At 41.1% G+C, this 25730-nt stretch overlaps 1 protein-coding gene across 1 annotated transcript in view; it reads right to left on the reverse strand.

The window, feature by feature from the left end:
* CTNNBL1 (catenin beta like 1) overlaps positions 1-25730 on the reverse strand; it is a 166661-nt gene that overhangs the window by 56004 nt on the left and 84927 nt on the right. The window contains exon 11 of the mRNA XM_086330882.1: positions 10162-10343. Within this exon, the coding sequence (XP_086187008.1) occupies positions 10162-10343 (182 nt within the window). The remainder of the gene's footprint in view (positions 1-10161; positions 10344-25730) is intronic.

Here is a 25730-nt window from a genome sequence, read left to right on the forward strand (position 1 = left end):
GGAGTCAACAGAGGGAGAAAACAGGCCAGAGTGCTGAGTGAAGGGTTCAAGGGCAGACAACTGCAAAGGAAGCAGATTGCAATGTGTAGGAACAGAAACTGAAGGCTGAAGCGGTGCTGAGCTTCAGGCCTGAGAGGCCTGAAGAGAAGACACTATCAGGGGACAAATACCCCCGAAAACTGGAAGCCAAGAAGAGGTGAACAAAGTGTGGCAGGACGAAATGTTTGGAATTGACAGAGTTTATGCAGTACTGGATGCAGGACTACTGATGACTGAGAAGAAATCAAATAGGCAAAGATACCACAGAGCAGTTTAAATCAGGCCCACTACTACTGGGTAAGTTCTGATTTATGATTAAAAGAAGAATTAGAAGAGCACTGCATAGGATTCAATTTTCAGAAACCATGGAAAAATCTTAGCTTAAAATCCTAGTAAGGCCATGTACTAGCTGTGTCTTTGGAAAATGACAACTTCCTTATGCCTCAGTGTTCTCACTTGTAAAATGTAGGTAATAATACATGGCTCACAGGGCTCTTGTGAGATTAGGTAAAACGATATAATGAATTGTTTTTACCTGATAGGCTTTTGCCTATCAGAGCACTCAACAAAAAAAGCCCCCAAATAGTAAGATTAAGAAGCATATCATGGTAAAGATGTGAAGAGCAAACTCATTGGAAGAGACCCTCTCTGATGCTGGGAAAGATTGAAGGCAAAAGAAGAGGGCAGCAGAAGATGAAATGGTTAGAGAGCATCACCTTTCAATGGACACACTGTTGTTGTTCAGTCACTCAGTCGTGTCTGATGTTTTGTGACCCCATGGACTGCAGCACTCCAGGCTTCCCTGTCCTTCACTACGTCCCGGAGTTTGCTCAAACTCATGTCCATGGAGTCAGTGATGCCACCCAACCATCTCATCCTCTGTTGCCCACTTCTCCTCCTACCCTCAGTCTTTCCCAGTATTGGGGTCTTTTCCAATGAGTTGGCTCTTTGCATCAGGTGGCCAAAGTACTGGAACTTTAACTTCAGCATCAGTCCTTCCACTGAATATTCAGGGTTGATTTCCTTTAGGATTGACTGATTTGATCTCCTTGCTGTCCAAGGGACTCTCAAGAGTCTTCTCCAGCACCACAGCTCGAAAGCATCAATTCTTTGGTGCTCAGCCTTCTTTATGGTCCAAATTTCACATCTGTACATGACTACTGTAAAAATTATAGCTATGACTATACAGACCTTTGGTGGCAAAGTGATGTCTCCGCTTTTTAATACACTATCTAGGTTTGTTATATCTTTTCTTCCAATGGATATGAATTTGAGCAATCTCCGGGAGAAAGTGGAGGACAGAGCAGCCTGGCGTGCTACAGTCCATGGGGTTGCAGACAGTCATACACGACTTAGCAACTGAACAACACAGAAAAGATTATGTGTTGAATTTTAATAAACCAGGTTATTATAAGCCAGGTTTAACAAACCACTTAATTACTGTCTAGCTCCTAAGTTATTCCTCATTTTGGCACCACCCAACGCTAAAGAAATAACCTATAAAGGTTTGGCTGTTTCTTGACTGCTGTTTCCACATTCCTGGTATTGGTTTTACTTCTATAAAGGAGATATGCTGCATACTAAACTATTTCTATAAAATTTAATCAAGATAATAAATGAAAACTAACAGAGTCATATTGACAAAATAATAAATGTACCAGTGGAAAATTCTATATCTAAAATAAGAATTCAGCTAATGCTGCCACTGAAGAACTAAGTTTCTCCCTGGCAAAATGAAAACGCAGAAGAAAAATAGTGATAAATGTTTCTCCTTCATTCTTTCCACCCAGGCCCTCAATATCAAAATTGAGTTTATGCTAAATTAGCTGAAATAGTCAAAATAATTAAAATTAGTACTATACCTATGACATATAAAAATTTGGAGGAGGCTTTTTTTTATCATAATATAAGAACAGCAATAACTATCAATATTAATGAATGCTTACCATGTGCCAAGTACTGTCTTAAGCACTGTACATGTATTAACTCAGTCAGTCCTCACAACAGCTCTGCAGAGTCCTCCAAGGTCTGGCTTCTGTTTAACTAGTCTAATCTTCTGCTCCATGCTCTTCTTACCAAGGGCTGGTGCCAGACTGGTCTCAGAGGGTACTCGTGGTAAGCTTAACAAAGTACAGATCCATCAATATAATGTAGACTGTTGGAATCAGAAACTCTGAAACATGTCCCAGAAGGCTACATTTTAAACAAGTTTCCATGTGATTCTGAGGGGGGGTGAGGTTTAAGGCTCACTATAGCCTGTGCCTCCCATCTTTTATTTTATATATGGTGCTTTTTTTCATTTAACATTCCTTCACCTGGCTAACTCAGATCTAAGGTTTGGCTCAAGAGCCACACTGCTAAGGTAGAGCTGTTTCTAACCTTCATCTGTTCTTCCACTGCCTAGGAGCCCCTGATCTGTGCTCTCTTCTATCATTTTCCCTTGTACTATAAACACATGTTTCCATGTCTCCCTAACTGGACTGTGAGCTTATTCACCTTCCATCTACAGCACCAAGCCTGGCGCAAAGAAGAGCTAGTGGCTTGTTTGATAAAAGAATGAAGCCTCACTCATCTGCCTTTAGGGCTCTTATCCACAGAGCATCAGATGGAAATAGAAAGGTCTGGTACTTCATTCAAGGTGTGATACATTTTGACAGGAGCAGCACAACCAGGATTATACCTAAGGGCCCTGATTGCCAGGCCATCACGATAAACTGGCCTTCTCATCTCTTGGTAGCTCTTGTTATAACCCAGCCTCCCCACATATGGAGTCCTGGTCCACAACTGGGCTTCAAACCCACAAAAGTCAAGGAGACTGCACTCGACATGTAAATATAAATGTGAAATCAGAGAGGTAAGGATGACTATTTTTGAAAGGAAGCGGAGACACAGTAACTATTTGACCATTTAGTAAATGTCTACTTGCTAGAGACTATATAGGACGCTCATGATCATTATTGTTCCCACAGCAATTTGAGGAAGGTTTTTATCTGGCTTGTTGACCGAAGAGGAATGGAAGTCCTAGAAAGAATAACTTCCCTAAGGCCACCAGCTAGTTTGGGGGCAGAGCTGGGATGTGAAGCCAGGTTGTCTCACAAAGACAGTCCTCCTTTTCCCTTCGCTCTGTTGCCTCTGGGTACCAACCAGAAGACCACTGGAGCCACCCTGGTGTTAGAAGAAGCTTTAGAAGCAGACTGGGCTCAAATCCTGCTTTGCCACTCACTTGTTGAAAGGTATTTGGTAATTAACAAACTCCCTGAGACTCATCTATAAAAAGATGATAGAAATGCCTAATTCATAAAGTATATACACCTATAACACCCTTGGTATATCAGTACAAGGGCTTCCTAGGTGGCTCAGAGGTAAAGAATCTACCTGCCAATGCAGGAGACCTGGGTTCAATCCCTGAGTCGGGAAGATCAGATGCCCAATAAAATGAGAGCTGGCCATGACCTTCTTCCCACAAAAGGGCAGGAGCAGTTTCCAGGATACTAAATACATCCACTGCTTTACTGTCTTCCTCAGTGGCAAGCTACTACGCTGTGCTCTACTTGAGAAAGGCCTGTGGGTTGTTACTCCTTCATATGACTGGAACCAGTTAGCAAACCAGCTGTGCAACAATCAGAATCATTCCCTGAAGCCTGATGAGGAAGCCTGAAGAGGAACCCCTTAAGTCCAAACACATTGCTTATTTCAGCATCCTTATGTTTTGTCATCTGAGGTCAGCAATGAGACAAGTAGCTGGAGGGAGAGAAAAGAAATGGATCGAGGAACTATTCAGTTAGAAGGTTTTCGGATGGCAAAAAAAAAAAACAACAGCCAGACATTTCCATCCTTGTTTAACATAAAAGTGCCTGTTAGTAGATGGCTTAATGCTACTCTTAAAATTAAATACCATTTACTCTTCACTTGCTCATTGTTCTGATCACTATAATCAACTCTGGGATTTTCAAGCTTAAGGAACACACAAAAAAGTGTGTGTGGGGGGAATCTTTGAATTCTCTGTTTACATGATATGGAGCAGTGGGGGTCTGGGGCTCCCCAGTCATACCCTCTGTGGGGGAGGTCTTGTCTCATCAAGACTGGGATGTTTACATCTATTCCTTAAATGGCAGACTCAGGGGGAAAAGGATTTCAGCTGGAGGGTACTTTTAATTAAAACTACCAAGAGAGGGGAGTTTTCTGGTGGTCCAGTGGCTAAGACTCCAAGCTCCCAATGCAGGAGGCCTGGGTTTGATCCCTGGTCAGGGAACTAGATCTCACATGCCGCAACTAAAGATGTCGTGTGCCACCATTAAGACCTGGCGCGGTCAAAATAAACAAAACAAAAAAAACTACCAACAGTGTAGAAAGAAGAGGAACACAAAGAGGAAACCTACCCGCATCCCAGCCACTAGTATTAGTGAAGCAGGCACAGTGTTAAGCAGTTGATCAGTATTATTTCACTTAATCCTCGCATAGCAACCTCATAAAAAGATAGATTTCAATATTATCCCAATTTTACAGTTGAGGAAATTCAGACTCAGGGAGGTCAAGGAACATTCCCAAAGTCATAAAGCTAGTAAAATGACAGGACCAAGACACCAACGCAAGTCTTGTTGTGTACATGTGGGGAATATTAAGAATTAAGCGTGGTGTGTTGCTTTCTGCCTTGGGTGGTGGAGTAGAAGTGGTGCCATTTACCAGTATAGGAAAAGCAGAAGAGACTTGGAAGGAATGAGTATGGTTTTGAATGAGCTGAGTTTGAGTACCTGGGGCAGCTGTCTTCTGGTTAACTAGCTGTGTTGATTACAGCCTGGGAAAGAGACAAGGCTGAAGACTTGGAAATCAGTGGCAAACAGATAGAGGTTAAAGCTGCAGGTAGTAGATGAGATCAAGGAGAGTGTGAGGAACTGAAAAACAAGAAAAAGAATTGGGGACGACACCACCAATGCATGTGAGGGACAGGCTGAAGCAAAGAATCTGGAGATGGAGCCTGGGAAACCCTATTATCCTGTCACATAATAGGCCTGTTAAATTTTGGACATAGTATGAGGCCCTATAAAATTAAAAGTCAGCCCTAAACAATGCCATGTCATTACCACAGCTCACCATGGACACGATACAAATTTTTTTTGCCTGTGTTGGCTAAGCTCCCTTCTTTTCTGACTGCAGGAAAGCTTTTGCTATTTCCCTCTTCTAACCCTGGTAGGTGGTGGGAGCTCTGGTCTGCAGGTCCTCACTGTCAGGACCCTGTAAGTACCAGGCAACTGCATACCTCCTGACTTGAGGAGTCCCCCAGAATCACTTAGAATTCTTTGCAGATGACAGAAAAGTATTCTTTAAAGCAGTGACCTGTGCTCAACTGCTGTCATTGTTGATGAGCTAAAAGGTGCACATACACGTACCATGCACACCGCACACCTACACACTGCTTGGTAGCTCCCCCCTGAAAGCCGCTAATAGCCTCCAGGGGACCATGTTAAAACAGCGCAATTAACTAGAACTGCTATCAACTCAATAACTCACCTACCTAATGAAGCAATACATGGAAAACTGGACCTATTTTAATAAGAATTTTTAAAAGAGACAAGAAGTAAAGGTCAAATGCCATTTCTGGATCCCAGCTCTGTTCTTCTTCCCTCATATTCTGAAGCAGTTAATTCCAAGGAGACAATACATGCTGTGCTATTCTCTATAAAACCAAGGCGGCAGCCAATCATGCTGTTGTACCCAAGGGCAAATTTTTTCTTCCCAACCCGTCCCCCAAGCTAAGTGCCTCCCCTGATCTATTTCAGAAGGTTTTATTATGTGAACCTGAATGTGTTTCAATTACAATAATTCTTTTCCCTCTTCATCCCAACTCACAAAAGAAGAACTACATTCCCAGCAATTCTAGGTTATAAGAGTGGTCTCTGCTTCTTCCCTTCTCTCTCTAGAGTCAGCTTAATCTAGAGACTGTCCTCTCTCAACCCCTTCTGTTGGCTTGGGGAACATAAAACATGGTTGTTTTTATGCCACTCCTCTATTTAGCATATCATGACTCCTGACAGTCCCGTCAAGAATGAGTCTGCCTATTCTCTAGAAGCTATCACGTGGCAATTAGACTGCAGGCCAATAAAACCCACACTCTCCCAACCTGGGGTGTGGGCAAGTCTCTTTACCTGGCTTCCCAGTGACCTCCTAGAAGAATGAGTATGTGTGACTAAGGCCAGGTTGGGCAGAACCGGAGACAGATTTAGTGGAGAACTTACACTTCCTGAAGCGCCCACCATATTCTAGAGTCCACGCTACGCTTGTATTTGTCACTTCACCTGACCCTCACAACCACCCTCAGTGGTAGACCTAGCATTTTACATATGGGGCAAGAATTCACTGGAAAAGACCCTGATGCTGGGAAAGACTGAAGGCAAAAGGAGAAGACGGCAGCAGAGGATGAGATGATTAGACAGCATCACTGACTCAATGGACTTGAATGTGAGCAAACTCAGGGAAATAGTGAAGGACAGAGAAACCCGGAGTGCTGCAGTCCATGGGGTTGCACAGAGTCAAACACAACTTAACAACAAGGCTCGGAGAGTTTAAAAATTAACCCCATGGATAAGCAGTGGATCCTTCTGTACCACACCAGGCTATATTGCTATCGTATGAGTTTGGGAAAGTTTTGAGAAGTGACAGGGGCTGAGACTGGACCAGGATGAACTTAATCCTGAATTTGACAAGAAAGGGAAGCTTACAGGGCAGCCGTTCAGAGGTTCTGGACAGGCAAGCTGACTCCCAGCCCACAGTGCTTTATTAGGAGTTGCTAGATTACCAAAAGGAGTTTGTCATAGGGTGGCCTCACCTCTAGGGAAGTTCTATCCATGACAGGGCTCTGAAAGAAACAGCTCTAAAGTAGAGAAGAGAAGTTCTGCCATAATTTCTAAGCACACACTGCTGCTGCTGCTGCTGCTAAGTCGCTTCAGTCGTGTTCGACTCTGTGCGACCTCATAGATGGCAGCCCACCAGGCTCCTCTGTCCCTGGGATTCACCAGGCAAGAACACTGGAATGGGTTGCCTTTTCCTTCTCCAATGCATGAAAGTGAAAAGTGAAAGTGAAGTCGCTCAGTCGTGTCCGACTCCTAGCGATGCCATGGACTGTAGCCCACCAGGCCCCTCCGTCCATGGGATCTTCCAGGCAAGAGTACTGGAGTGGGTTGCCATTTCCTTCTCCATCTAAGCACGAGACAAAGAAAAACTTAAGGCTAGGAACCCTCTTGGTTTTGCTTCCAAACAAGCTGGGAGAAAAACCACTCACCCCAGGGGCATGATCAACAACCATCAACTGTACTGACTCAACCCTGCAAGGTTCTGGAGAGCCCCAAATCCATGTTTGTCTTTAATGAGCAGTCTTTTAGGGAAGCAATTATCCATTCACACGGTCCATGAACATACACTGTGCATCCACCACATGCCAAAAACAGGGCTAGGCCCTGGGATCCAGAATTGACAACGTTATTAGTTCCATAATCTTCAGGGCTATGAAGTCAAAGTCCAGGGTTCAAGAGTTCACTTCAGAAGAGGTTCTATTCTAGCCCCGGGGCTCATGTTATGTTTCCCTGAGCAAGTGACATCAAAACTGAGGACTTGAAGGATGACTAAAAGGCAGTCAAGTGCACAGGTCAGAGAAAATTGTTAAGACGGAGGCAAGAGCATGGTCGAAACCTGGGGCTGGGCATGTTCGCAAACACTCCTGATGCTGGAGGCTGCTGTGCTCCAGCTTACCACACACACCTGGTCCACTTGCTTCAGAAGGGTGAGCATGTGCACAGGGACCCAGAAGACAGGACAGAGAAACCTTGCACAAGGCGCCCATGCTCCGCCCTGCCTGCCTTCTCACCCTACTGCTCACGACCAGGAGCAGAGGCAGCTAGGCGGGGTGGGAGAAGGGCCGGGGCTGTGTTTCCTCCTCGGGGTTCACTGCTCTTTGGGTGCCGGTGTATTCAGGATGCAGAGCTCATCCTCCCCAGCCCATTATAGTCCAAACATGCCTTCCAGGAGCTGTCTTCCCAAGCCATTGCCCTCACTAACACAATGTTATCAAATTCCTAATGCGGGTACTCTAAAGCAAATGTACTGTTACCAGCACGCCACCGGGCACATTTTTCAGAAGGAAAACAGCTGCTCACTGAATCTGTCACTTGTCTTCTCAGCGTCACGCACACAAGGCAAGAGCCCGCGAAGGGCTTGTTTTCCTTCATTTTCTTCACGCATGCTCATGGTGCAGGAAGCACCAAGCCTCTCTGTACAACCCAGCAGGTCAGCCACACACAGTCCTTGAGGAGTTTCCTGGATTACAGGACAGAGCCTTGACAACCAGGGCCTGCGCCTCAGGACCTAAGGTACCGATATCAGAGCTTCTATTTCACTACTCCAGTTTCCGCATCTTACAGAACAGGAAGGAAAATGCAGTCCAGAGAAGTTAAGTAAAGTGTCTAAAGTCACACAGCTACTTAGCTGTAGAATCACAGCTTGGTTCCTTCCTCAGTTGATCTCCTCATCTAAAGAACAAGGATACCACCATCTATTTCATGGGCTGTGAGGTCCAAATGGGGCTTCCCAGGTAGAGCTAGTGGTGAAGAACCCGCCTGCCAATGCAGGAGATGTAAGAGACATGGGTTTGATCCCTGGATTAGGAAGATCCCCTGGAGGAGGGGATGACAACTCACTCCAGTATTTCTTGCCTGGAGAATCCCATGGACAGAGAAGCCTGCTAGGCTATAGTCCATAGGGTCACAAAGAGCCAGACACAAATCAAGTGACTGAGCACGCACTCGTAAGGCCCAAATAAGGTAGCACATAATGCAGCCGTGCTAGGAATGTGGCAGGATTTCAGTGAATGGTGACAGTCTCCTAAATTTTATTTCCAAGATCTTCAAGACCATCCATTCTCTCTCCCATGCATAAATTTCCATTGAGGAAAGAAAAAAGACCAGCAATGGGGTTAACATGCTCACAGCTGGTGTTTCAACAGCTGGGGTTTCAGTCAGTACCTGGTTTGAGGTGACCTGAACTTTCTATGTGTTGTCAGACCTCCAGCCTGTAGTTCTTCCCTGCCAGACTTTTTGCTGGGTCTGGAGAGGAGATTCCGTCAAAGAAGGTATCCCTGGTGATAACCACTGAAGACATGCCACACCACCTTCCTTTTAGCCATTTCAAGTTGGTAGAGACTAAGTCAAGTCAAGATGAAAAGAGACAGACAGGAACTCTCAAACTTTTATCTAGGAGGGTATGGAATAAAAAAGATTTTGCAGACATCTATGCTATTCTACTAATCACTGATAAAAAAGAAAAATCAAATCATGGGACAGATGTTAACTTCTGATAAGATGACTAAATTAGCCAGTCAGCCAGCCCAGGTCCTCCTCTTTTGCACACACCACCACCTCATCGCCCCTGTAGCCCTTTCTCCATACTTTAAAATAACCACCCAACCATGTAAATTTCCTCTGCAAGTGTTTGTTAGCCTCCAGCAGAACCGTCAGTGCTCATAAATCCGGGGCCCTCCAGATTGCGCTGCCGTCATTTCTTGGGAGAGGGAAGCAGCAGGCCTCTAGACAATAGCAGGGCAGGACTGGTCTAGCAGCAACTACTCTGCTTCCAGCACCGCGATTCATGGCACTTTGCTGGGAGTGCGCACCATCAGGGAGGAGAAACATAAAAAGGGGCACCTGGGCTGTAAATAGTTTATTTCGGCAATTCCTGATGTTGGCTGAATCATACTTTAATACAGAAATACATGAAAGCGCTACTCCGGAGGTGACATGTGTTGCTACCTCATTACTCTTTTCAAAAGGGTCTTCCATCAGAGAGACACCTCGCTACAAATTATAGTGAAGAAAACAAAACCCTCACGCACCAGCTTATTAACAGGCCAGCAGGGAATGGAACCACCAGAAGCAGCGTGACAAAGGCCATCTGTGACCAGGGGTCACTGGGTTGCTTTTCCAGGCACAGAAAATACGCAGATAAAAAAGAAAAAGGTAGCACACTTCCACCTGAGAGTCGACTCCTCAGCTGCACAGCACTTCGCCAAAGCAGCTCTCATCTCCCCCATTTCTCCTAACACCTTTAAGTGAGGCTGACTTCTCCAGCGAACCCTACCTTCATGCTCCTTCTCAGTGGTTCCCACTTTCTTGATCTTCCTGGGAGACTTCATAAAAAGGGGGAAGATGGTCCGTAAGCCAAGAATGTCAACAAACTTGTGGCAGTTGTCTGTGCCCTCGGGCCCGATCATGGCGTGGTCCAGCACTTTCAGGGCACTGCTCCGGGAGATCTTCTTTTCTCTGGGAACAAAAGAGGCTTTACATAAGGCGTTTCAGGAGCATGGTCTAGTCTTAAAAAAGAAAAAGTGTATTTTCTACAAAATTCATTACAATGGAAAAAAGAAAAATAAAAGCAAAAACAATTTAAAGGTCCACCAGTCAAAATATTATTACATTATAGTATATCTACATGCAATATTACACACTTATTAACAATCAGGAGAGTAGGTGTTAGAATCAACAAGTTCTTAAGATCAGAATGGTAAGCATGAAAACTAATATTCAAAATTCCATATGAAGCATTACCTCATGTAAAAATATGTAAAAAATATGCATTAGAAGACACTGAAAAGAAACAGATCAAAATACTAACAGGTCATTTCAAGGTGGTAGGATTATGGATCACCTATTCTTCCTTTTTCTTTCTCTTTAACAGCTTTATCAAGATATAGTTGACACACCATACAATTCACCCATTTAAAATGTACAATTCAATGGATCTTAGAATATTCAGAAATGTGCTACCATCACCTTAGGCAATTATAGAACACTGTCATCGTTGCCAAATCCAACGTCATGAAGATGTAAACCTATGTTTTCTTCTAAGAGTGTACTAGTTTTAGTTCTTACATTTAGATCTTTATTTTTGAACTAATCTGTGTATGTGGTATTAGTTAAGGATCCAACTGCATCCATTTGCACGTGGGTATCCAATTGTGACATCTGAACTGAGTCTGAAGTATGATTACTTGCCAGGCAGAGAAGAGAAAGCCATGATATTGGTGGCAGTAAGCAGCATATGCAAAGGTACAGGAGGTCTGTAAGAGCGTGTCACTTGGAGGGATTGGAAGTAGCTTTGAATGATGGGGGGTGGGGGAGACGACTGAGGGGAAGTGGGCAGGAACAGGTCACGACAGGCCCTGGCTGTGTTGCCCAAGGGACCTGGGCTCCATGCCACTGATGCTGAAGAAGCCGTGATATGTTTAAGAAAAGGAGGGCGCTACATAAATAGATTTTTGAAAGCTTAATCTGGCAATAGTGTGATGAAGGGCCTGGAGGGACAGAGCTTGGGGTCAGGAGGCACCTTTAAGAGACTACGACAAGAGTGCAAGTGAAAACAAGAGCTCTGATTATGGCAGGGCATCAAAAAGGCCTATTTGTGAGACATGGAATCTTAAATATCAGGAGTAGGGTAAATAAGATTTCTAAATTCAGCAGGGAGGGGTTTTTCTGCATCAAAATAAAATTCTGAAAGGAAACTAGACAAACAATATATTTGTTTTCACTGAAGCTGGACTTCAGCATCCCACTCTACAAACTTAAATTTACAAAGGTTATGACTAGGGCATGTAACCATGTGAGGAGAAATTAGGAAACTGAAATACAACATCCTTACTGTTTAGCCACTCAGAAAAAGTCCTCTTGAAATGAATGACGGTCATGTAACAGGGCACCTTCCAGTTACCATTCCGCATACATTCAAACCATTTCACATATAACAGAATTGTTTGAAATGCTAAAGGTAAAGGATGCTGCTTTAGCCAAGTCTCTCTTTTTTCCCTGCCTAAGCAAATTCAACAAACAAAAGATTTTAAAAGTAAAATCCTTTTCCAGGTAGGCAGTGTAAGACGCCTTTAAAGGGGGCAGTAATTGCATATTGATCACCATTTAGGCAAGCTGCACGGAGGTGAACTTTGGAATATTCACTGGGCTCAAGTTCAGGCTTTTAGCAATCAATAGCTGTTTGGCCTGAGTTTCTTGGGTTGGCTTTATTTGAAATATTTATTCTACTTGAGGACAAGTAGTTTATCTTAGTCTTGGCTGGGTTCATCAGGTTGTCGGTCATGCCAGGCCCAATGTGGATGCTGGCTGCTAGAAAATGGGAGCTGGTGGGAAAGGACTGAGTCATCTACTCTTCTACCAAGTGAACCTTCTGAGGAGGCAGAAAGGGGAAGACAGGGAAGTTTCCACTTAGGCTTAAGTAGACAGAAACTCTTTCTTTTTTTTTTTTACACAGAAACACTTTCATAATAAACATGCATTCTGAGTATGTTCTTTCATCAAATATTTATGAAGCACCTAACAAGTGCCAGATATTAAGCTGAGATGTACAGAGAGGCACAGCTCATGCTTCTGAGGAGTGCGGTTCACAAGGGAGAAAGATGTGCAGACCATGGTATACTGAGAAGAAGAGCCATGTGCTACAGTGGAGGTGTGTGCAGAGGAGAAAGTGAATGCAGGGAGGAGGGCGAGGAGTCAGGGAGGCCTCACAACGGGGATGATGCCTGAACCAAGGTGCACGGGATGGCTTTCTCAGATCGGCAAAAAAGATAAGGGTATTTCGAGCAGAAGGAAACAGCCAAGGCATGAATAAGCATGCTACATTCAGGAGAGTGGTGCATGGTCCTGTGAGAACATTAAGAGCCAGAGAGGCAGCAGGAAAAAAATGAAGCCAGTTGATTCTGTGTATTAGAAAGATCATACTTGCCACAGTGGGTTGGACTGTATCAAGGGAGGGGGAGAGGAAGAAGTAGAAGAAAGAGTGGAAATACATGGAAGGCAGAGAAACTGGTAAAAAACGAAGTAACAAGAGACTATGGGTGAAAAGAGGTGAGTTCAGATTGATCCTGAGTGTTGGTGAGACACCAGCTTAGACTTACCGGTCTGCAGTCCAGGAATGAGATTAAAAATAGAGGGAAATGGACTTCCCTGGTGGTACAGTGGATGGCAGACTGCCTGCCAATGCACGGGACATGGGTTTGATCCCTGGTCTGGGAGGATTCCACATGTTGCAGAGCAACTGGGCCCAGGAGCCACAACCACTGAGCCCTGCATGCTGCACTGCTGAAGCCAGAGCCCCCAGAGCCTGTGCTTCACAGGAGAAGCCACCACAGTGAGAAGCCTGTGCACCGCAGCTAGAGAATAGTCCTGGCTCTCAGCAACTATGAAAGCCCATGTGCAGCAACGAAGACCAAGCGCAACCAAACACAAATTAATAAATAAATAAAGTTATTTTTTAAAAATGGAGGGAAATGCACGTGCTCAGTCACTTCCAACTCTTTTGTGACCCCATGTGTAAGAATGATTAAATCTATGGCTAGTAATTGAATCAATGATGTGAAGATTACCCTAAGAGGGTGAACAAAATATGCAGAAAAGAGGGATTAAACCCCGAAGGAAACTTATTCGAAAGACAAGTAAAAGAGTTAAAGTCCACTCCCTTCTCAACCAGAAGACTGTGAGGAATCAAGAAAAAAAAGTGATAGGCAGTGACAGTCTTCTTTAAAAGACACTGTGAACCATAAACTTATTTCTGCAAAAAAACGTGGATAATGACATATGAGATCATTTTTGTTTGCTTTAAAATGTACATGATTACGTTCATTTCCCTTTAGCTCTCCAAATATATCACTTTCCGGGATCCAGGATTCCTATGAATTAGACATAAGATCAACATGACTAAGTTCACAGGTGCTCTCAAAGTACAGTGCCGAAGAACACTAGTGCTGTGGCAGACGCTAAGAGATATTCCACCTCTAAAACAGAACAGTGGCAGTCTTCTATATCACTAGATTCATTTTTTTCAATTTCTACTCCCATTCATTTTTTATAAACTACTAGTACCAACCATTTCTTGACTGCCTGTGCCAGAAAATGAAACAAATATGTAGAAAACAAAGGTAAGATTTTTGTTTCTAGCACTATAGTAGACATAAAAAAACACAGTAAAAATAAAAAACAGAAAGACATGTGGGAGACTTCTCCAGCAGTCCAGTGATTGACTCCATGCTTCCCCTGCACAGCAATGAAGACCCAGCACAGCCAAAAACAAACAAATAAAATTACATATATATATATACATATATATATATATATATATAAGGATTCTACCCTTCCAACACAAGGGATGAGGGTTTGATCCTTGCTCGGGGAACTAAGATCCCCCCCCATGCTATGAAGTATGGCCAAAAGAAAAAAAAAAGGGAGGAAATTCCCAAATATTTTAAAACTAAATAATACACTTCTAAATATATCATGAGTCAAAGATGAAGTATGGAATAGTCTTATGGACTCTGTGGGAGAGGGAGAGGGTGGGAAGATTTGGGAGAATGGCATTGAAACATGTAAAATATCATGTATGAAACGAGATGCCAGTCCAGGTTCAATGCACGATACTGGATGCTTGAGGCTAGTGCACTGGGACGACCCAGAGGGATGGTATGGGGAGGGAGGACGGAGGAGGGTTCAGGATGGGGAGCACATGTATACCTGTGATGGATTCATTTTGATATTTGGCAAAACTAATACAATTATGTAAAGTTTAAAAATAAAATAAAATTAAAAATAATAATAATACTAAAACTCAACATTCAGAAAACGAAAAAAAAAAAAAGAGAGAATTGGAAGGTGTTTTGAACTGAAAATACAACATATTAAAATGTGTGTAACATGGTTTAAAGCAGCAATTAGAGGGAAATTTATACCATTAAATATATATTAGAAAATTCAAGAAAGATGTCAGGTCAGCGATCTCGAATTCCCTTCTTGAGGAATCAGAAGAATAGCATATTAAACCCCAAGCAATCAGAAGAAAAGAAATAAGATCAGAGTAGAAATCACTGAAACAGAAAACAAACAAAAAACCAGTAGAAATCAATGACAACAAAAACTGATTCTTTGAAAAGATGACACAAATGACTAACATTAGAAATAGCAGAAGGCATATCTCCCTGCAGATTATATAGGAGTTAAAAGGATAATAAGGGGATATTCAAGAACAACTTTATGCCAAAAAATTGTACCACTTAGATAAAATGAAGTCCTTAAAAGACACAAACTACCCAAGTTTACTTAAAGAGAAAAAAAGAAAAAGAAAAAAGATCACTGGAACAAGTGAAAAAATTTTACTTTATCAAAATTTAAAACTTCTCTGGGAATTCCCTGGAAGTCCAGTGGTTAGGACTTGGGGATTTCACTGTGGTGACCTGGGTTCAATTCCTGGTTGGGGAACTAAAATCCTGTAAGATGCATGGTGTGGTGACTGCCACCCCCCCCAATCCCCAATTAAAACATTTTTTTAAATACAAATTTATTTATTTTAATTGGAGGCTAATTACTTTACAATATTGTATTGGTTTTGCCACACATCAACATGAATCCGCCACAGGTATACATATGTTCCTTATCCTGAACCCCCCTCACACCTCCCTCCCTGTACCATCCCTCTGGGTCATCCCAGTGCACCAGGCCCAAGTATCCTGTATCATGCATTGAACCTGGACTGGCGATTTGTTTCATATATGATATTATACATGTTTCAATGCCCAATTAAAACTTTTCAAAAGACTATGCTATGAAAATGAAAAGGTAACCTATGGACTGGAAGAAAATATCTGTAAAACAAATATCTGACATGAGAGTATCTATGACACAGAAAGAAATGTTAATAATAAGACAACCACTCTTACCCCTGCTCAAAATGGGCAAAAGATTTGATCATACACTACCAAAGAAGATATGTAGATGGCAAATAAGCACATGAAAAGACACTCAATATCACTAGCCATGAGGGAAATTCAAATTAAAACCACAAGACACCTATATACACGCACTAGAATGGCTAAAATACAAAACACTATATACACCTATCATATGATCCAGATATGATAGGATCAACTATTATACTGATCCTAGATATGATTCAACTCATAGATATCTATCCAAAAGAAATGAAAAATGTTGTTTACTCAAAGATTTTATTCATGAATATTAACAGTAGCTTTGTTCTTAAAAGCAAAAAAGTGAAAATCTAAATGTCCATCAACAAATGAATGAACAAACTGATGTATTCTTAAATGGAATACTATCCAGCAAAGAAAAAGGGACAATTGTTACATGTGGCAGAATCTCAAAATAATTATAGTGAGTTAAACAGTTAAACTGAAAGAAAAAAAAAACACTCAAGATTAAAAAAAAAAATTGATGGTTCCTAAAATGGATGTATGAATGAATGTACCCTTCTCTTTCCTTTTTTTTTTTTCCCCTTTTGGCCTATACAGTTAATAATCAGCATGGGTTCACTGTATTTCTGCTACACAACCCCAAGCTGCAATTGTACACATCCCTTGGGATCACGGTGGTCTCTTCTTTTTCTAAGTGGAACAGAGTTTTACAACAGAAGTAATAAGCTTCATGTCAACGTTTTCAAGGAAACTGACAATGTAATTCTTCTGTCTCCCACTGGCTTTGTTGTTTCTCAGAGAACACTGAACCATTTGATAAAAGGACATACTGTTAAAAAGTGCTCTGTGGAGGCAAGAAGCAAACGCTTCGGAGCACAGTCTGTAATTAAACCCGGTATATTGAAATCTTAAATTTGCAGCAACAGCTTACCAAAGACAGACTTCTGTAACCAAGCACAAAGAAATGGCAAACCAGTCTCCATCCAGGGGCAATGATGCCGTCTTTACAGCTCCACCCTCATTTTCTGCTAAATTCTAAGATGGCCATGGCCCCATAGGTATAATTTAGTCTTATTTCTGTGAATTGGACCCTATAAATCTCATCACCTTGTTAAACTGCACGATAAACTGTAACTCTCCCAAATTTTATTTTTCTCTCAACTATTCCTGACTACCAAAATACCACTTGGTTTATGTTCCTATCTTAACTCTCTGGCTGCCAGCCAAGGATCACCCAAATATCCTCTTTGTACCCTAGTTCTTCCCAGGTGGCTCAGATGTAAAGAATCTGGCTGCTGATGTGGGAGATGAGAGTTTGATCCCAGGCTCAGGAAGATCCCCTGGAAAAGGGAAATGCCAACCCACTCTAGTATTCTTCCCTGGAAAATCTCATGGTCAGAGGAGCCTGGCGGGCTACAGTCCAGGGGGTCACAAAAGAGTCAGACACGACTTAGTGACTAGACAACAACCACCACCCTAACTCTTGACTACCAAGCCAAAAGAATGAGGGAAGATAGCCGAAATTCAGGGCCTCTGGTTTTCTCTTCCTTTCAGAAGAGTTCTCCACCACCCAAGGGGCTCTGTGGGTCCCACCCTCACCTCATATTCTCTCTTTCCTTATCAAAAAACAACGGCCAAATGAGAAATCCTTTTTTTTTGAGTTCTTATACTCTAGGATGGCTACCTGCTGTTTCTTTCACAGCATGAGTTCCAGTTTTAAATATCACCTCAGCAATCCCTTTTCTTCTTTTTCAAAATGTCTTCATCTATTCTTTGGCAGAGAGAGAAAAAAACAAACAAAAAATAGCCTTTTTTCCCTTATTGATTCTGTCAAGCACTGTGAAATCCAGACACTCTCAACACAGGAATGAAAAAGTCATCTGACAACTAAACTAACAGTGGGATGGAGGGGAAAGAAGAGGGCAAAGGCCTGTGAGGGAAGGGCTAAGAGGTCCCAGACCTCCAAACAGGGCTCAGAAACAAAAGCTGAAACTCAGCTACAAATCTACACGAAGGGCTTCTTTGAACCTTGAGTAGAAAGGCTGTAAGAAATAAATACCTAAACCATAACCCTAAAATATCTAGGAGGAGGATGGAAGAAGAGAGCTGAGAGGGTCAAGTGTTCCAAGGGGGGATAAACTGAAGTGTAGACACTTGCATTGGCTTTGCTCTGGAGCCCAGCACGGCACAAGCCAAACCGGGCAGTGAGCCCAGGACTACAGCTGATGCCTGGCTTTCCTGGAGTCTTGAAGATCAGGTTCACCACCACCCTATTTTATATTCCTCACACACCAAAAAATTTCACACGGGCAAACAGGACTAAATGTCTCTTGACGGGAGACTACATTCTCAGCTACATGGCTTTTAATAAATCATTCCTCATTCTTTGGGTCTATCTACAGGATCTGCCGGCAATTCTATGACCCAATGATTCTAAAAAGCAAAAATATTTCTCAAGACGTTCCTTATTCATTTAGAAAATATTTACTGAGCGCCTAATAGGTATTATTGCTAGATTCTGGGGATACAGAGAGGAAAACCTGGTTCCTGCTCTCAAGAGTCTTATAGTACAGCCAGGGACAAAGAGGTGCTTGCCACACAGGATGGTAAGTGCTCCCACAGCGGGGGATGCCCGAACCTAATCTCCGAAATCAAGAGGGGGTGTGTGGGTGTAAGGACAGGGCAAGGGGAAGTGATATAGGGACAGAGGCTTCTTAAAAGAACTTTAGCCTAAGTATCAAGGGTGAGGTACCCAGAGAAAATAAAGAAATGTGTTAAGGAATCTAAAATAGTTTGGTTTAGAGAACAGAAAGTACATGTGTGGGAAAAGGAGAATGAGCGGAGATGGCCACAGGAGAATTAGGCAGAGGACAGATCCTGAAGGGACTTGGTACCACTCCAAATGTTCATAAACAAATAAATCAAGCTTCATTTTTCAAAAAGTAAATTACACTAACAGAAAAGAAATGGAATAAATTGCTTAGTTTCCCGCAGAAGGAAAATGAAAGAACTAAAAGACAAAGCAAAATAAAATCTTCAAGAAAACCACTGGAACAAAATAGAGAGAAGGAAAGGGCCAAACACAATAGTCACTGTAATAGAAACAAGTACATTAAATTCATCTGCTTAAAAACAAACTCTCACATTGGACTAAAAATCCAAAAAAACAGCTACATGCTCTTAATAGGAGTCACATATAATATAAAATGACATAAAAAGTTAAAACAAAACCATAGGAGGGGATACGATAGATAAATACAAAATTATAAAAGAATTCAAAACCAATTCATTACATGCAACAAAGAGGACTATTTAATACTAACAAAGATATACAATTCAAAATTAAAATAAAAGAGTTAGCATTTATTTCCTGAATAAACAATGTAGAATATAACGAGCAAAAGAGTCAAGAATAAAAGGAAAAAAAAAAGCCAGTTATATTAAGATATCAATATTACTCTCTAAGTTTGACAGATTAGTTTTTTTATTTTTATTTATTTATTTTTTATTTTTTTTTATTACCTATTTTGTATGTGTGTGTGTGTATTCTTTTTTTTTTTTTTAATTTTATTTTTAAACTTTACATAATTGTATTAGTTTTGCCAAATATCAAAATGAATCCGCCACAGGTATATATGTGTTCCCCATCCTGAACCCTCCTCCCTCCTCCCTCCCCATACCATCCCTCTGGGTCGTCCCAGTGCACTAGCCCCAAGCATCCAGTATCGTGCATTGAACCTGGACTGGCAACTTGTTTCTTACATGATATTTTACATGTTTCAATGCCATTCTCCCAAATCTTCCCACCCTCTCCCTCTCCCACAGAGTCCATAAGACTGTTCTATACATCAGTGTCTCTTTGGCTGTCTCGTACACAGGGTTATTGTTACCATCTTTCTAAATTCCATATATATGCGTTAGTATACTGTATTTATGTTTTTCCTTCTGGCTTACTTCACTCTGTATAATAGGCTCCAGTTTCATCCACCTCATTAGAACTGATTCAAATGTATTCTTTTTAATGGCTGAGTAATACTCCATTGTGTATATGTACCACAGATTTCTTATCCATTCATCTGCTGATGGACATCTAGGTTGCTTCCATGTCCTGGCTATTATAAACAGTGCTGCGATGAACATTGGGGTACACGTGTCTCTTTCCCTTCTGGTTTCCTCAGTGTGTAGGCCCAGCAGTGGGATTGCTGGATCATAAGGCAGTTCTATTTCCAGTTTTTTAAGGAATCACCACACTGTTCTCCATAGTGGCTGTACTAGTTTGCATTCCCACCAACAGTGTAAGAGGGTTCCCTTTTCTCCACTCCCTCTCCAGCATTTATTATTTGTAGACTTTTGGATCGCAGCCATTCTGACTGATGTGAAATGGTACCTCATAGTGGTTTTGATTTGCATTTCTCTGATAATGAGTGATGTTGAGCATCTTTTCATGTGTTTGTTAGCCATCTGTATGTCTTCTTTGGAGAAATGTCTATTTAGTTCTTTGGCCCATTTTTTGATTGGGTCGTTTATTTTTCTGGAGTTGAGCTGTAAGAGTTGCTTGTATATTTTTGAGATTAGTTGTTTTAAGTGAATATGGAAGAGTTAAAATATATTTTAAAAATTGATTTAGGAGTTATGTACAGCACTTTATACTCTAGGAACACAAACTCTAAGTGTCCATGGAATATACACAAAAACTAGCCATCTACAAGGCCACAAATAAAGTTTGAAATTAGAAAAGCAGATACTATTCAGCCTATATTTTCTATTAAGGTAGTAAGAAAACAAGACTTAACCACTTGAAACTGTGTGATGAGGCTAAGCCATTTTAAGAGGAAAATTTTAACCTTAAAGTTTGTTTGTTTGTTGTTGACGTTTTCCCCTTTGTCTGTGCCACAAGGCTTGTGGGATCTTAATTCCCTGACCAGGGACTGAACCCAGGCCCTTGGCAGTGAGAGCACAGAGTCCTAACCACTGGCCCGCCAGGGAATTCCTGAATGTTTTTATTTTCAAATAAAAGGATTATTTTTAAAAGCATTAACCATTCAACTCAGGTATTTAGAAAAGGGCAACACAATAAATGGAAATAAAGAAGAAAATAGGAATTAAAGACAAACAAATTTGTGAGAAGGCAAAAAGTATACAAACAAACAAAATGCCAAACCAAAAGCAAAGACAATTTCAATCACTTTTAACAAAGTTGACTGAGTAAGAAAGCAGGGAAATTTAAATAGATAACATTAGCAGTTATAAAGAAGACATAATGAGCAGAAAATGAAAAAGATGAAATGGAAGATATAGAACAGAATTACACAAATACAAGGACAACTTCTATCAATAAACTTGGAAGTCTATGAAACTGAAAATTTCTAAGAAAATACAAAATATCAAGTTGTCTTTAAAAATCAGAACACCGATGAAAGAATAAAAGACCTAAATAAATGGAGAAATATACCATGTGCATGGATTGGGAGTCTCACTGTGGCAAAGATGTGCATCCTCCCCAGAAGAATCTAGAATCATTAGAATGCCAATTAAAACCCTAGCAGTTTTTCTAGAAATTTATATACGAAGAAACTATAGAACTAGAATAGTTAAGTCTTTAAAAAGACATTAAGACAATTCACATCACATAATTTCAAGACTCAACTGTACAGTCAGAACAGGGTTGTGTTGGCAAAAAGACAGACACGTAGATCAATGAGGCAGAATAGAAAGCACAAAAAGTAGACCCACACATGTAAGATAATTAATTTCTGACAAACGTGTAAAGGTGATTAACTGGAAAGGGCACAATCTTTGTAATAAATGGTGCCAGAATTGGATATATGGGTTTGGGTGAACTCCGGGAGTTGGTGATGGACAGGGAGGCCTGGCGTGCTGCGGTTCATGGGGTTGCAAAGAGTCTGACACGACTGAGTGACTGAACTGAACTGCTGCAAAAATAATAAATAAAACCAAGAACCTCAATTCATACCTAATACCAAATATGAAAATTAATTTAAAATCGATCACAGATCTATAAATGTAAAACATAAAACTGAAAATTCTAAAAAAAAAGATGAAAGAAACACTTTGAGACCCTGCTTAGGGAAACACAGTCTATATGTCATACCAAAAGCACAATTAAATATATATATATATATATATATTTTAAAATTAGACTTTATCAGTAAAACTTTTGCTCTTTAAAAAGACACTGCTAAAAAATGAAAAGGCAAGCCACAGACTAGGAAAAACATGTTTCCAAAACATGTCTCTGACAAAAACTTCTTTCTAGAATAAAGAACACTTAAAACTCAATAACACAACCCAAATAAAATTTAGACAATAAGTCTGAACAAAGGGTTGACTAAACAAAAGATGTGAGAACCGTCAACATGAAAAGATGTTTAACAGCCTTGTGCACGCCTATGTGCTAAATTGCTGCAGTCGTGCACGACTCTTTGCGACCCTGTGGACTGTAGCTCACCAGGCTCCTCTGTCAGTGGGATTCTTCAGGCAAGAATACTGGAGTGGGTTGCCATTTCCTCCTCCAGGGGACCTTCAGCAATACGTGAAGATCCACAATACATCAGGCTTCAGCAATACGTGAACTGTGAACTTCCAGATGTTCAAGCTGGTTTTAGAAAAGGCAGAGGAACCAGAGATCAAATTGCCAACATCTGCTGGATACTTCTCCTTTATTGACTATGCCAAAGCCTTTGACTGTGTGGATCACAACAAACTGTGGAAAATTCTTCAAGAGATTGGAATACCAGACCCCCTGACCTGCCTCTTCAGAAACCTGTATGCAGGTCAGGAAGCAACAGTTAGAACTGGACATGGAACAACAGACTGGTTCCAAATAGGAAAAGGAGTATGTCAAGGCTGTATATTGTCACCCTGCTTATTTAACTTATATGCAGAATACATCATGAGAAACACTGGGCTGGATGAAGCACAAGCTGGAATCAAGATTGCTGGGAGAAATATCAATAGCCTCAGATATGCAGATGACACCACCCTTATGGCAGAAAGTGAAGAGGAACTAAAAAGCCTCTTGATGAAAGTGAAAGAGGAGAGTGAAAAAGTTGGCTTAAAACTCAACATTCAGAAAATGAAGATCATGGCATCCAGTCTCATCACTTCATGGGAGATGGATGGGGAAACAGTGGAAACAGTGAGAGACTTTATTTTTCTGGGCTCCAAAATCACTACAGATGGTGACTGCAGCCATGAAATTAAAAGACACTTACTCCTTGGAAGGAAAGTTATGACCAACCTAGACAGCATATTAAAAGGCAGAGACATTACTTTGTCAACAAAGGTCCATCTAGTCAAGGCTATGGTTTTTCCAGTGGTCATGTATGGATGTGAGAGTTGGGCTATAAAGAAAGCTGAGCGCTGAAGAATTGATGCTTTTAAAGTGTGGTGTTGGAGAAGGCTCTCGAGAGTCCCTTGGACTGCAAGGAGATCCAACCAGTCCATCCTAAAGCAGATCAGTCCTGGGTGTTCATTGGTAGGACTGATGTTGAAGCTGAAACTCCAATACTTTGGCCACCTGATGCGAAGAGCTGACTCATTGGAAAAGACCCTGATGCTGGGAAAGATTGAGGGCAGGAGGAAAAGGGGACGACAGAGAATGAGATGGTTGTATGGCATCACTGTCTCAATGGACATGGGTTTGGATGGACTCCGGGAGTTGGTGATGGACAGGGAGGCCTGGTGTGCTGCGGTTCATGGGGTTGCAAAGAGTCAGACACAACTGAACAACTGAACTGAACTGAACTAAGCATAAGAAAGAAACACACTACTGATACATGCAAAGTAAATGAACCTCAAAAACAACCTATTGAGTTAAATAAGCTAAACAAAACACATACTGTATGACTTATTTATATGAAATTCTAGAAAGATAATGGTTGACTGGGGCCAAAGCTGGATTGATGGGAATTGATTGTAAAAGGGATCAAATCAATTTCAGAGGGTGATAAAAATGATCTATACATGCGTTATCCAATATGGTAGCCACTAGCCACATACAGCCATGGAATATTTGAAATACAGCTGAATTTCAGATTTAAGTTTAAAAATTGATACTTGATTCAGTTATTGGGAAATATTTAAGTATGTTTGGAATAAGTATATTTAAGTATGGGAATCTACTTTTTCAACTGTAAATTGTATGAAATCTAAATAAAAACCAAGTACTTTAATGAAAACCTAGCATTGAATTCAGATGTAAATGTAAAATGCACACTGGATTTTAAAGAGTTAGTACAAAAAATGAATGTAAAATAGATTAATAATATTTTTTATTGATAAATAATATTGGTTACTTTTCCCCTTTGGTAACCATATGCTCATTTTCTATGTCTGTGAGTCCATTTCTATGTTGTAAATAAGTTCATTTGTTTCATTTTTTTAAGATTCTACACATAAGTGACTTAATGTAATTGTCTTTGACTTCACTTAGAATGATAATCTCTAGGTTCACCCATGTTGCTGCAAATGACAATATTTTATTCTCTTTTATGAGAGAGAATATGGCTCTATCATTATTTTTATGGAAGAGTAATATTCCATTGTATGTATATATAACCACATCTTCTTTATCCATTCATCTGTTGATGGACACAAGTGGCTTCCATGTCTTGGTTATTGTTTAAGTAATGTGGCTAAGAAACACCGTGCTGCGTGCATCTTTTCAGATTACAGTTTTCGTCTTTTCCAGATATATGCCCAAAAGTTTTGGATTGCCGGATCATATGGTAACTCTATTTTTAGTTTTTTAAGCAACCTCTATCTTGTTGGGCCTGCACCAATTTATATTCCCACTAGCTTCCCACTGTGCTTCCCGGGTGGCGTTAGCGGTAAAGAACCTGACTGCCAACGCAGGAGACATAAGAGATGCGGTTTTGATCGCTGTGTCAGGAAGATCCCCTAGCGAATGAAATGGCTACCCACTCCAGTATTCTTACCTGAAGAATCCCATGGACAGAGAAGGCGGGCAGGCTACGGTTCATAGCGTCACAAAGAGCTGGACACGACGGAAGGGACTGAGCACACACATACCAGCATTGTAGGAGGGCTCCCTTTTTTCCACACCTTCTCAGCATTTATTACTTGTAGACTTTCTGACAATGGCCATTCTGACTGGTGTGAGGTGGTACCTCACTTCAGCTTTGACTTGCATTTCTATAATAATTAGTAATGTTGAAGATCTTTTCACGCACCTGTTGACTATCTTGGCTATCTCTACTGTATGTCTTCTTTGGAAAAGTGCCTATATAGGTCTTCTGCCCAGTTTCTGACTGGGTTGTTTTTTTTTTTTTTTTGACATTGAGCAGTAAGAGCTGTTTGTATATTTTGGAAATTAAGCCCTTGTCTGCTGCATCATTTGCAAATATTTTCTCCCATTCTGGAGGCTGTCCCTTCGTTTTATTTCCTTTGCTGTGCAAAAGCTTTTTTGCTTGATTAGGTCCCATTTGTTTATTTTTGCTTTTATTTCTTTTGCATTGGGAAACTGACCTAAGAAAACACTGCTATGATTTATGTCACAGTGCTCTGCCTGTGTTCTCTCCTAGGAGTTCTATGGTGTCATGTCTTTATTAATGTCTTTAAGCCATTTTTGTGTATGGTGTGAGGACAGGAGAAGATTTTCTGGGCCTAATTTCTTGCATCCTCTCCTATCTAGGAAAGCAATAAAATCATTAATGGAGACATCTGCTCCTCATGATTAGCAGCAACACCATGCCAAAATGGTACACATATCTCCCTTCACCAAAATTACACATAAACTGACTTCCCCACTTCCTCTTCAGAGCAGTTCCTCAGAGCTACGTGAGAGGCTGTCTCCCAGGCAATAGTCCTCATTTTGCCCCAAATAAAACCTAACTCACAGCTCTCATGTTGAGCGTGTTTTTCAGTCGACAGTATCTTACATCTTCCTTGTGGTGAAAATAAA

This window comes from Bos grunniens, chromosome 13 (assembly GCF_055505025.1).
Source record: "Bos grunniens cultivar Pamir isolate PY7600 chromosome 13, Bosgru_T2T1.0, whole genome shotgun sequence".
Taxonomy (NCBI): domain Eukaryota; kingdom Metazoa; phylum Chordata; class Mammalia; order Artiodactyla; family Bovidae; genus Bos; species Bos grunniens.